Raw genomic sequence first — 14,079 nt, forward strand, 5'->3', positions numbered from 1 at the left:
ATTAGCATTGCTAATTCATTAGAACAGATATTTTTTCTTTAAGCTTTTCGTTTATTAAAAACACTCTGCCAGCAAACTGGTTTTATCTATGTTTATTATTTTGCCACCTGTTTAGAAGCAGAAGTTAACTGTTAACTCCACTTGAAAGAAGTGGCAAGTTTGTTGTGCTCTACTCACTCATTTTTAAATTAGTCATGCAACTTCTTATTAAAGCAGTTTTCAGGGAGTCACAAAGGAATTTTTACACCACCATCTACAGAGACATAATTTTTCATGTGTGTCATATTCTCCCCAGGTTAATGGGAAAGACTGCTGGCATAAACATGCCTTTGGTGCCTTTGAATATGGCTGTGCTATTCTTTTCCCATTAGTGGCACAGTTGAGCACCTCAGTAGCAGCTGAGTTTATATTTTACATTACTGTTAGGATAGTTACAAAAAAACATGTGCGCCTTAGTAACAGACATCATCAGGACCATCTGAATCTTAATTATTTAAGACTGAAGACATTGACAATGATGATTTGGCAGTGGCTCATAGAGAAACTCAATGATTCTGTTGATTTGCATGGATTTTGTTTGCTTTATTATAGACTTTTTGTGAGACTAGAGTGGTGATGTGGGAAAGGATGGGTGCTTCCATTATGGTAAGGCAAATGCAGACTCCCCTTTTATTTCTTCTGATTTTTTTAACTAATCCTTCTACTGCCCTTTTAGGTTAATCCCTGTTCACTCAGCTATGGTTACTATTGGTTAACAACTCCAAAGCCTTACTTTCTCTGTCGTAGGTTGGGGTGAATTTTATCTGGCAGACTGGGCCGTAACTTGATCAGTCTCTTGAATTGCTAGATTGTTTCTTCCAAGGATTTGGAGCTTCCGTGCTACTTATTTTCTGAGCTGTAAGAATGTAATTGTGCTGGTTGTTAAGTATGCACTGCTACTATAAATAGTTAGTGGATTATAGGTGAAGGTAAGAGCCAAGAATGCCTGCGTTGAAGTCCATTGTTACCACTGTCTCAGCAGCCCTGGGCAATTCACGTGTTCTTGCATTGTCGTATTTTCTTCCATTTGTAAAATTAGCTAATGACATCTATCCACCTCATGGTGTTGAGATCAGGAATAATTAGCTAGTATCTGTGGTAGTCGTTAAATAGTGCTGTGTGAATACCTCCACCTTACTTAGCTCGAACTGTAAAGTTTTACGGCATTTGAGTTCTGCTTCTGCTGCAGCATGTGTGTGGGCAGGCTGATAATTACAGTTTGGTGTCTGGTGTCCAGACTGATCTTCTGAAACTGTACCATACCTTCTCTGTCAAAATAGAGGCCTTGTCAGGGAGAGCATTTAGTATATTAGCCTATATGGATTGTGTACCATTGCCCTCTATAGGGCAGCGCTAGACTTTGTTAAAAGTGGTTATCTTGTTTTGGGCTTCCAAGTTGAACACTGAAAGGATACACTAAACATTTTTTCAGGAATTTGAGTTTTGAAAAAGTCAGTTGCTTTGCTAGTAGTTGTGCAGGATCTTCCCATCCTCAGCCATTAACAAAAGATTAAATTTTACTGGTAATGAACATTTGCAAATAACTTTAGATATCACTGTTCAGGATACTGACTTAGCAATTCAACCAGCCTGAATTTTATGAATTTTTCCAGCTAAGGAGGAGAAGCATCTAACAGCTACAGCCTAGCTCAACGAAACAGCACAGCTCTAATTTTGGAAAAACTTGAGAGAGGACAAAATATGGTCATATTCTATAAATAAGTTTGAAGTGTTTAATGACAAATTGACAGTATTTTAGCAGAAAATAAATTAAATTCACCAGCCAGTTTAGTTATTGCAACTAAGAACAGGATTGCATAGGGTTTTCATGTTGCTGAGTGTCCATAACATGCTAGCCTGCTTAGCTGTTCATTAAAGAGGATAATATATAGTCTCTTTGATTTTATTTTTTCACTGGTGTGATTTGCCAGTATGACTTGGTCAGGGCATGAAGTCTGCAGTGGCAGACATCACAGAATGGCGAGTCCGTTTAGAATACTGCTTAGCACTATTGCCTACAAGCTTGTCTTAGATCTGTTTTCTTGTACACTCCCAGCTGTCTTTCTGTCTGTGCTAGACATTGGGTGACAGGGACCAGAATCAGGTTTCAGAGATTGCACCAGTCCCTAAAATGCAGAGGGGAAACAGAAGCATGGAAATCTACCATGTCCTACAGTCTAATAGAATAGTATTTTTTTGCTTTGCTGTTAACACATGATTTTGGGGGTTTTTTTCCCCCCTCTCAGCCTCTGCCTATCTCACGTCTTTTGTGGGCTGTGAGCATTCTATGTGTATGTAAGTGAGTGTTCATTATAATGCACTTCCTGTGCATTGGCCTAACTATGTATGTTTTGTCAAAAAATACAACACATCTCATACACACTGTAGTGTCTGAAAGGGAGATCATGAACAGTGACAAAAATTTAAAACGGGGGAAGGCAATAAATACCAAAGTAGACACAACCAGTCAAATTCATATCTGGAAAAAAAGTTACAATGTGCCTTGAAATGCCCTTAATCCTCACTGTAGTTGTGAACTTAGTCCTAAAGCAGTTTCATGTTCTCTGCCCTCTGGTACACAGTTTATGGCAGAGCATTCAAAGGAGTAGAAACTATTATAAAGGTCACAAGGAAAAATAAAGTTACTGTTGCTACTGTCTGAATCCATCCAAACGCCTACCAGTGGCCATCCAAACCTGTATTTACACTGCTGTTCATTTGAGGTTAAATACAGAGGATTCACGTCTAACTGCAGTAATACACATCCAAAACACAGTGATCTGTATCTAATTTTGTCCGGGTAAACAGCAGCTTATTAAAACACAGGAAGAGATGACTAATGATCTGTTCCTTTGAGAAACCTCCGTGTTGATTTTGAAAAAGTGCTCTACTTAAAGTTCAAGATCTTTATGGCTGCCAAAATAACAACAATCATCTCTTCACTGCCCTTGGTTGGATTATCAGGTTTGTTGATGATCCATGTCACAAGTACAGAAATATCCAATCTGACCTCTGCAAACCTAGATGAGTTTGGAGTGGCATATGTCTGTGGTCCTGGGACTTGATTTCTTGTACCAGATCAAGTCTGGTTAGGTGAGGAGCAAATTCAGGTGCAGCACTGCGTTGACATGGTTGTATAGGTTCTGAGACTGAGCTGGCATTGCACAGCCAGGCAGCATGGTTTCAGAGCTGTTAAGTCCTCTTAGAATTCATTGTACCAGGATATATATGTATATATATGTATAACACCAAATACACCTCAGGTCCAGATAGAGAGGCATGTATTCTGTTTCTTTGTTTGCTAAATTGTCTTTTCATTTTACAATTTAGCTTAATGAAGAATTACTTATAAGTTAACCGTGTACTTATCCTAATGTGACCAAAATAAAATGTCACTTCCCTTAACAGCTTCAGCATTTTTAAAAAAACAATTTACATGCTAAAGATTTTTCAATACCTGTACTGAAGATATACCTGTATATATAGAGAGAGGGAGATATAATCACCTATCTTCCAGCACTTTCCACACTGTCAAAAACTCTTTGATCCTCATTTGTCCAGATATCCTATAGACTTTGCATCCAGTCCACCTATTTTAGGCATTTATTTGGGGATGGAGTTAACCTCTGTTTAAGAATGCCTCTGCACATTGATTATAGAGGGGGCCAAGACAGTAAGAGAGTCCCAACTGAGATAACTATCCATACTTCTACACATCGACAAGAGCAAGTTCCTAACAGAAGATGACATTACAAAATCTGATTAATGCCTTATTGTTTTGTCGATCACATTTTTTAAAACTGCAGGCTTCAAAGTGCTACAGAACTGCTGACACCAGTTCCGTCCTTGTGAATTCATGACCAGTTGTATTTTGTGGTCCTGCACATTTCTGTGTGAGGTGAAATCCTTGCCCTGCTGACATAAGTGATAAATTAGTAAAGCTCCCATTGACTTAGCTAGGATCAGGATTTTGCTGCATGTGTTCAAAGGTTTTTTGTTGCCTTGTTATTCTGTCCTTGGTGTTGCTTTGAACTGCATTTTTTCTCAGGGCATACAGGTTCAGGAGGTAAATTGATTTATGTATTTCTACACTGATCTTTTTATTTTGTTTTACTATCACATGGAAAATCTCTTGAGTTTTAAACTGCCACAGCAAGTGAAAAATGGTGCACAACTCCACAGAAATAGTGGAGAAAATAATTTTGAACTTTCACATAAGTCATGAAATTATGTGGATCTGTAGAGGGGAATTTCTTGGAAACTAGAAAAGTTATCTGTTTGTTTCTCATCTTTTAAAACAATGGCATCAGAGGCTATTCTTTGGTGCTGGCAAGTAATTCACCAGAGAGCTTCAATTTAAGCTCTGTGTTCCAATATGCAAACTATTTAATAGGCAAAAGATTTGCATTTAACTGTAAATATCAACCTGAAAATCAGAGTAGCTGATGAGCACCTGATCAAAAATGCTATGTTTTGTTTATTCTTATAAGCTTTTCTGTTAGAAAAAAAAATATTACAAATACTGTAGAGTTTAGGATATGCTGACTTGTTTCATTCTTGTTTTCCTAAAATACTGATTTTCTGAGATTAGACTCAGGTGCATCCATTCATAACAGGAAGTGACTGATGAAAACTAAGATGGCTTAGCATATTGTTAATAATATTGTAAAATGGCTATTGTTTTAGAACTGCCATAGTCCCGTGAGGTTGTCCATGCTGGAAAAAAGTACCAAGACATCTATTACTCTGTTTCTGAATGTCATAAAGCTTCTTATTTACCATTTTTGCCTTGGCCAAATTGTGCTTGTCTACAGCCTGCTTAAGATTATTGTTTACAGAATACAAAATTATTTTTCCAGCAATTAGCATATCTTTCCTTAGGTTTCTGTATTTATAGGGGAAAAATAAGTCATGAACCTCTGCATTGTTTAGACAAAATTATCCTCAGGTTTTGATTTATTTTAAAGGTGAAAATAGATATAGGTATTACTAATAGCTAGGGGTTTATCAACACCCTTCTTTACTCAATGTGTGTCATTTATATTGTAACCTTCCAGCTGTATTTGAACTGCACCACAGCACAAGATGTTCTTATTCTCCATTAATGTCTATTAATTAACCATTGCCTTTCTCCAGAAAGAAACCCACAGCTTAAGTGTGCATGCACACAAACACTCCTGAGTTCATTTTGGTTTGAGTATAAAATACTTGGGTCCTTTTTGTAGGATTGGAAAGATGTGACCAAACTCCAGACATTTTACAGCACGTTGAGCACCGTTTCTGACACAGCAGCAACACAAAACTTATTTTCTAAAATCCAATAATATATCCAGTGAACAATTTGAAATCACTTTGTGTTCAATTTGAAGAAAACTGGATATTGGCCTGGAAACATCTGCTTTTCTTTCTGGACTTAAAATTACTTATTACACCAAATAGTTGTTCTTCCAGGCTCACATTTAGTAATTGAGCAGTCTGCCACACTGTAGTCATTTTAAACGCTCTTCAGTGTTGATGAACACACCAGAAAATGTAGGGCATTTCAAGAAATCCAAAACATTATACAAAACTAATGACTGTTCACCTTTGTAGTGAGATTTTTAATCTGTTGCAAATTACTGAAGTCAAGGGAGTTATGTTAAACTGTGAATCTGGTTTATGCTTGCTTTTGTTATGATGTATTTAAGAATTTACCAAAGAAGAATGAAAACTGTAATAATGAAAAGGAATAGTACTGAGTGTCTTGTAAACCCTTCATAGAGCAAAGCTATTAAAATGCTATTGTCAGTCTTTATCAGTTTCCCACATTTTACATGCATCAATCATTTTTCTTGTATTTGGGGCAAAATCCTGCTTGCTTTACAAATGCAAAAACTGCGTTGTGATTCATTTCATGTAAATAGTGAAAATTTGATCTGGCCTTTCAAAGGTAGATGGTACATGCTGTCCTTATTTCCTTAAGAGTTACTCACCCAAAGAGCATGAATAGTGTGAAGATTGAGTTCACAGTTTATCCTCAATATTTATTTATTCTTCAAATAGTAGTTTCAATTAAGAGAAACAGCAAGACAATACAGCAAAGCAGCCCTTGTGAGCAAACCTACAGGAACTAAACAGAGGTTTAGATGCATGTAAAGGTCAACATGTAATTTTATGGTGGGGATGAAAATGTTCAAACAATAAAAACTACTCTGACCGTGTTATTTTACCTGGGTAGGTTGTGCTTCACTGAATTTCCTTACTCTGCTTAGTCAGTATGAAAATGAAATTCTACTGAATTTGACAAGTTGCCATTTGACCTGATGTTGATTTAAGCTTCTAGAAGCTCATATCAGCACGAGGTCATTGACAGGCAAAGTCAGTGAATCTAAAAATGGTGCAGAAAAAAGAGATTAGACTTCACTTAGGTTCAGATTATTTAAACAAACAGACAAGAATTTAGGGAAAACAAAATTGTGTTTCTCATCTGACTGGTCAAATCACTTTATTAAATGATACAATTTACATCTGGCATGCACTCTCAAATAAAGTGTCCTTTGCAGTGAGGAAAAAGTCTTTAGAAGTGAAAAGCCTTTTATAAAGATAATACAGTCTTTTGCTACTAGACAGAAATGCAATGTGAATAGATATTTGGTTGTGTTAAAGCAAACCAAAATGAAAACAAGAACAAGACTTGTGAACATCATCATCTAACATAACTAAAGAAAATAAATTTTCATTTTTACTGTGTATTCAGATACTCTGCATATTAACAGAGACACCCCTGAGGGTGAACACAAAACCAACTTATTTAAAATATCAAGAAATTTTTTTCCTCACATTTACTGAGCATACCTGTGCATTGAAAACCAAATGTAAGAAGTACTTCATATACTCAGAACTCACGCACAACAGTCACAACTATTTGTTAGGAAGATGCTTTGCTAGTGGAGGAATGGGGTAAAGAACAATAAGTGAAAAATGCCATGTGGTTCTTCATAAAGCTCTGTATGCATTAATATTTCATTTAGTAGTCTGAGCCTGCTGCTTCCACTGAAATCAGTACATTGTCTCAATCTGGTTTTAGCCTGATTTCCTTTGTAAACAAGGCTATGTGATCTGTCTGCATGCCTCTGTGTATGTCTGGTCTCCCATTAATAACTTTGGAAATGTTTATTTGTTTCATTTCTATGTGGCAGTGGAATAGATCTCAACAACAATCCATTGCCCACAGACTTTGTAAAAATAGACGCTGGGTGGAGGATGGATACGCTTACCAGTGTTGCTATTGAGGGAAATGCTGCAGTGTGAACTCATTCCTTGTTAGATATGAGAGAATTCATGTGGGAAAGAGAGCCAGTAAATACTCAGAAGGAGGAAGAAAAATCTACAGATCACATTAAACACCCAAGTTAATCTATGGTAAGATACCAAGCCACATGAAACTCAACATCAGTAATTCTCATGTTCAGAGAAGTACTTAATGATGAATTCCTTCTTGTGAATAGAAGAAAATCATAAGGCCATACTTTATTTTTCCTGGGACTTCGACAGAAAGTCAGTGATTCTGTCTGAAACTCTGATTCTGCCATTCTTACATGTTTGTTGTGTATTTGGGGGCAGGGGTTAGAGCTTGATCCTAGAATATGGTTTGCTGTATTTCTATGTGATCATAGCATTAGATCCTTTTTAATATCACTTTATCATAGCTTTTTTTGTAATATGAAAATTGTAAAACACTTTTGGCAATTTTTAATTGCACGTGACTTAAAATAAGCACACATTTCCCCTTCTGGTAGATGTATGACCTTAGAATTCACAGCATTAGTTTCAATGGAAAGTCACAAGTTAGGTATCTGATTCTGAGAATTAAAATAATTGTGTTGGGTAAAAATATGGCTTACTGCAAACTCATTAATCTCATTTCCTGTTTAACAGCGTAAAGGATAAAGTTCAAAACAAAAACCTGAACTTGACTCTGATTCAGGGAAGCCTTTTGTTATGGTAATACGGACATTCAGCAAAATATGTAAACACATACTTTTCAGAATGTAGACCTTCTGTGAAATACACATCAATATTTATTGAATGGCCTTAATTATTTTTAATATAAATTTCAATGAATTTCACTTTGAATTACAATTTCACTGAAATTAAGTGAAAACTTGACATGTACTTCCAGGGAGATAGACCTGGATCCAAAGACAAGCCCTTAAGGCTAATAAGATTACCACAGTCCCATTGGTTTCAGTGGGAATATTCCCAGTCATGACGAAAGGGAACATTATGGGACTCTGCATTTCTGCATGTGTGGCAGGAAAATTTACTCTGATTATGGACATGTATGACTCTGAGGTGTAAAGCCCATTTTCAGGCATATCATGGCAGCCTTGTTCATGTAATTTGTCTAAATCATCTTTTCTTTGCAAACTCTTATTTTGTGAAATAAATTTGTAAGGTGCTATAGCAATATGATCCTAGTTTAAAGGTTCGCAACTCCCATGTCTTCATTTCCTGCTTGGTCAAAAAGATCAGCTGATTTTAGGGAGCATTCTTTCTGACTAGACAATTACTGCCACCTTAAACTCATTAAGGGTACATTTTTCTTGTAATCATTTGTTCTTATGGGAAGTTCCAGGTCAACTGTACTTGGGTTTAATTTTCCTCTTTTCTTTAAACCAATTATATTTTATAATTGCTATAATGCAAAATTCTTTGCAGATGGGAATTTTTTGTAATACATTCTTCCTTACTCCGTATATTAGTTCTTTCTAACTAATTACTTTACTCACAGTTGACAACCTTACCAAAACTAAGGATGGTTAACAGTTCTTCTGCAGTAATTGTAGCTGACTGTGCTTGACAGATCCTTGAAGAATGCTCCACAAAATAAGGAGGATGCAGAGCACTCTGTAAAATATGGGATATTCATTTCATGCTTTAGCAACATCTAAACTACCCAATAAGCTTGGAATACATATATTTTTAGCCACATATTTCTATTGTTTAAACAACCTGTAAATGCAAGATATGTATCACCAGCAAAAATGATTTACCATCCCTTCAGATACATCAATTTGTTTAATTGTAAAGAGCCATCCAAATATTTGCTACTTGTACAAGACTCATACCATATAACACATATCATAAACCCTCTTTCACATACAAATTTCTATGTAGAACTGGTATTGTTCTTGATAAACAACTTATCTGTCTTCCAAACTGAGAATACAAATCAAAAGCTTTCTAAACATTGAGCTATCTAGATACTAACTGCACAGCCCGTCAGATTACCAGACATTGTAGCAGTAAATGTTCAGCAAGTAGTGCATTTCAGAGAGAAATAAAGGCCTTTCAGCCAGTTCTGACTTATTTGATAGTTTATTACAAATTAACAGTTTAAATACACTCTAAGTACTTTCCTCGTCCTTTTTGTTCTTCAAGTATCATGGTACTGATCCCTATTAATAACACCTTTCTTCCTGTTGTGTTCAGATTATTTGATTAATTACAATATGTAAAACTTCATCAAAACTGTCTTGAAATATATCTGAAATGGGTAATTGCACAGGATTGCATATATCTACATGTTGTAGGGATTCAGGTACCATGACCACAGATGTATTTTAACTGTTGCCACAGTAAAAATATTCATTGATTTACTTTCTTAGATCATGTTTAAAATGCAGTAAAGAAAACATATGGCAAATAAGCCAGTGCTTCCAAGTATTCCACTTCCATTGAAACTTTCCAAAGCATGGTTCTATCTAGTACCTTGGAAATCAGATCTCAAACATACCCAGAAAACCTACAAAGTCCTGTAAAATGCTTCTTGTCTTTAAAATGGCCTTGTTTTACTTCCCCCCCCTTGCCACATTAATTTAACTGCAAACACTTGTACTGTCTCCATCTACATCCTTTCTAATTTTTGTATGGAGCACGTTGGTCACCCCACTTTCATCCCACCCCTCACCCCAAGAAATGTGTATTTTTGCCTTTTGACAAATAGAACAATCTTAGGTTACGTGTAAAACTGAGTCTATTCTAGAGGCCTCTAGCCCTGCAGTCATGTGAAAACTGTGGTCCATTCGATTTTGCCTCCTCATTTCTTTAGTTCAGAGATTGCTAGGCTAGCAAGAAACTTTCCTTCTCCAACTCAAATCTAAGGCTTGTAAAGCTGGAAGAAGGGAAAATATGCCAGGCCCTTCAGCTGCTCATGTTGGACGCCTCCATCCCCTTGGCTGTGGGTTGTAGTTTGAATCAGCTGTTGACAAGCAATAGTCAGACCTGGAATCCATTGACATTATATCAGGATCTGTTCGGGACCGTTGGCTGCAGTAAGCATACTGCAGCTGAGAGCCAGCCTGCGTGGTTGCACTTGGGGCGGACAAGGAGCTTTTTTGGGATGATATAATACCCGATTTCTTCCCCCCTAATGAGGCTACGCTACCAATTGGGGCTGGAGGCTCATAAGACACTTTCTGCTTCCATTCATCTGGTGGCTCAGGAAGTGTTTTCCTGCGAGCGGCTGAGACTACGTTAGCAGCAATGGATTCCTGCATATTTTGGGGCCCAAAAGCTTCATCCACTAAGCCAAGAGGGGATCTTGCCGCTGCTTCCCAGGGAGTCAGTCTCTTGCCAGGCCTGTCGGCTGCTGTGTCTGGCTTGCTGAAGTAATCAGGGGCAGGCTGAAACAGAAGAGGAGAAGTAGGAGAGATGGCTTGAGAAATGAATGAAGAAGGTCTCCCAGGAAGTGATAATGAGCGTCCACTGCTTCTTTCCTAGGAAAACAAAATACCAGAGTTACAGTTGTTAAACAACAAAAAAGAAAGCCCCTTCACTTTCAAACTGGAACAACAGACCCTGAATGCACATGACATGCTGGCAATCTCGTTTTGGTATGGTGTATGGGTACTTTTAAATACTTTAATTTAGTGAAAAGAGAGGAGGTATTACAAAGGAGGCAGAGAAAGAAAGAGGAACAAAGGCAGAGCATATTGAATTTTTGAGGGAAGTAAACAGGCCAAAGACAGGCTTTTACTGAAAAGCTACAATTATGTTAGCAACTGCGCAGCTTTCCCACTACTTGGCCAGTGTGCCTTGCTCAGAAAAGACCATTCTTAATAATGAAAAAGGACGTAATGTTGTGACAGTTCTGTGTGTGTTTACAAGATTGTTTCTAATGTGCAGGCACAGCCTAGTTCATTTGATAACAGGCTCTGTCTAGGACATCTGTCTTGAGAACAGATCTTTGGCAATCCCCTTTTACGAAAGGAATTTCTTACTCTAAAATTATTAGACATCCTAGTTTTCACTTTTCAGGGTACAAAATTGAACAAAACCCCCTAAAGATATTAATACCCTTACATGACGCTACTTAACCTGGCTTCTTTAAAAGGCAATGCCCTCAAAATTTCAGTACATTCCGACCCATTTATACGAGCAATCCATTCATATTTGACAAATCCTAATCTTCTTAGTAATGCAGCACTTTGAAACAGAAACTGTGTTCATGAGAAGGTTCTGCTGCAACAGTCATTTGGTGGTGTACGGAACAGGTACAGCCTTTTCCCCAAGCCAGACATGTTCTTTGTGTTCATTGTTTTTACCAAACAGTCTTTACACATGTGGTTCCTAAACTCATTGATTTACACCCATTGATTCATATCCTGAGGTTTAAATGCCATTAATTCTGAAATCTGATGTGAAATGCCAGATTTCCTTTTATCAGAGGCATTGCTAGAATTTTGTTCGTACACCATTGCCCTGTGTTACTTTTCCTAATTAGCTTCCAAAACTTAAAATACAGGGAACGTGATCTAGATGCCAGCCAACAGGTATCTAATCATACAAGGTATAGCTTATCTAACAAAGATTCACATTGAAATATCATGTTTTACAGGCTTTTCTGTCACAGGATCTTGATGCATCTAAGAAACTTGAAAGACCTCTGCGTCACACAGGCTTTTCAGTTATGTTTTAATATCAGCCTTCTATATGAGAGACAGAAACTGAGAAAGAGAATACTAGTTTCATTATTTTCAGTCAGTTCAGTGGTGCTCAGTCTGAATCTCTTAAAAAAAGTGTAGAGTGACACACAGAGGTGATGTAATGAGAGTTTTGACAAGTTTCAGAACTAATGCTGTATAACAGACTATCCTTTCACCTCTTAGCTATAGCCAGCTATTCCCAGTTTGCAATTCCAGAGAGGAAACTTCACAACATTATTAATCCTACCCACACATACTTAGGGCAAACTTTCATGAGGTTCTACTTCTATCTAGAAAAAAACCAACTTCATTTTGAGTGACTTAGTTAATTTTTAAGAATCCTCACTTAAATTTAAAAAGACAGATCTCAACTGAGTAGTGATCTACCAACTAATATGCTACCCACTAAGATGGTAGCATATGAAATGCAAGAATTATCCATTTGGAAGGTGAGTAAAACAAAATATAGAACCTTTTTTCCCCATAGATGAAGTTATATACTGTCAAGAATGGATTAAATATGTAAATATATTTAAATATAAAGTGTCTTTGTATATTCACCTGATGGAAGGGATCATGCTTGGGGCCAATGAGTGGTAGACCCAGACTGGCCAGTTATAATATTTCTCCTTCCTCTAATGTATTGCAGTTTCTTTCTTCACTGAATCCTCAGAAAAGTGCTTATTCAGCAGGCCTGGTTAGTGCATTTTGTTTAAAGTATTGGTAAGAAAAAATTTTTTAAAGTGCAAAATCATAAGTATGCAAAATGAGATACAGTTTCTATTAGAAATTAATCTCATAACACAAAACAGGGAACTAAGGAGATAAGGCTGTACAGAAGGATGTAAAAGCTGATCAAACAGGTCCACCTAGTTAGTCTATCTGTGTTAACTGCTCTTGTGAGGTTGCTAGAACATTGTCTGTGCTGAGTAGACAAAATTTCCCCTTTATTTAACGGAGGTTCCAGTTCCAAGCCCCATGAGCACTTTGTAGGATTCCAGAGATGCTGAGGGAAATGATACTGATAAAAGAAGTGTTGCATAAAATATCTGACTTTTCAAGACAGTTGGATGAAGAGTTCATCAAGTTGCAGAAGTATCTTTTTGGTTTAACCATTAGTGATAAAGAAGGAGCTAATTTCCTTTGACAGCGTTTAATCAAAGAATGATGAGTTATCAAGTGTATTTCACTATTTGTCTAACAGAACGGTCAGTTCTACTGTGTTACAAAGGTAGAAGTTTAACTTGTACAAGCAGAAATAGTGTAGACTAAATCTTCATATTATGGCGAGTTCTACATTTTTTTTATACAGGTGGTAGATCAGATTCAGCAGAAAATCAAGGACATTAATGGTAAGTAAGATACTATTCTATGATGGAAACTATTCTATGGATAGCTTTGTTATCATACAAGGCAAAGAAAGGGGACTGGCAAGAGAGCTAACATGACCTCATAGATAAAACCTGTGCATGAATCAAACAATACAGTATACAGGAACTAGCACGGAGTTTTGGCAACCAAACTCGGGGATGAGTGTTTTTACTGGCTTGAGAATCTCCTATGTCCTTAATTTGGAAGAACTCACTGAACAAGTGTTTGTATTTCACATCACATCTATCCACAGCACCTGTAATGTCATGCAAATCATAGATTCAGCATGTAAGGGCTGTTGCAGAAAAAGCAGAATCTCAAAAACTGGTAATCTGGAGATTATTATTATATCTTTTGAATTGGTCCTTATAAAAAAAAGTTAATAAATAAAAAAAACTTTGAAGATGGAAGATTTCAGTCCCATAGACAAATACATCTTTCTCCATTTAGATATGAGATTCTGCTCGGTTGAATAGCTTTTGTGCGGCATGGGTCTGGATTTGGCTAGAGTGTTACGCCTTGCAGGAAGATTGGCAGGTAGCAAACGGCAACATCGCTAGTGCCTTGGGAATGAGCTTGGTTATACTAAAATTCCTTATGTTTATTTTTTGGTTTGTTTTTAACTTTAGTCAAGCTCTCAGGGATAAAATGATTAGGTAAGAATCATAATAGTTTGTACTGTCTCATGAGGCAAAGAATG

The 14,079-nt window shown here is 36.9% G+C and overlaps 1 protein-coding gene and 1 long non-coding RNA gene across 2 annotated transcripts in view; one reads left to right on the forward strand and one right to left on the reverse strand.

Moving 5' to 3' along the window:
• The window catches only part of LOC129783849 (uncharacterized), an 85,101-nt gene that overhangs the window by 48,581 nt on the left and 22,441 nt on the right, over window positions 1-14,079 (forward strand). The gene's annotated exons all lie outside the window — the stretch shown is intronic.
• SYNPO2 (synaptopodin 2) overlaps window positions 6,493-14,079 on the reverse strand; it is a 95,914-nt gene continuing 88,327 nt past the window's right edge. Inside the window, exon 5 of the mRNA XM_005243128.3 lies at window positions 6,493-10,799. Coding sequence (XP_005243185.2) covers window positions 10,233-10,799 — 567 coding nt within the window. The 3' untranslated portion in view covers window positions 6,493-10,232. The remainder of the gene's footprint in view (window positions 10,800-14,079) is intronic.

The sequence above is a fragment of the Falco peregrinus genome, chromosome 2 (assembly GCF_023634155.1).
Source record: "Falco peregrinus isolate bFalPer1 chromosome 2, bFalPer1.pri, whole genome shotgun sequence".
NCBI classification, from domain to species: Eukaryota; Metazoa; Chordata; class Aves; order Falconiformes; family Falconidae; genus Falco; species Falco peregrinus.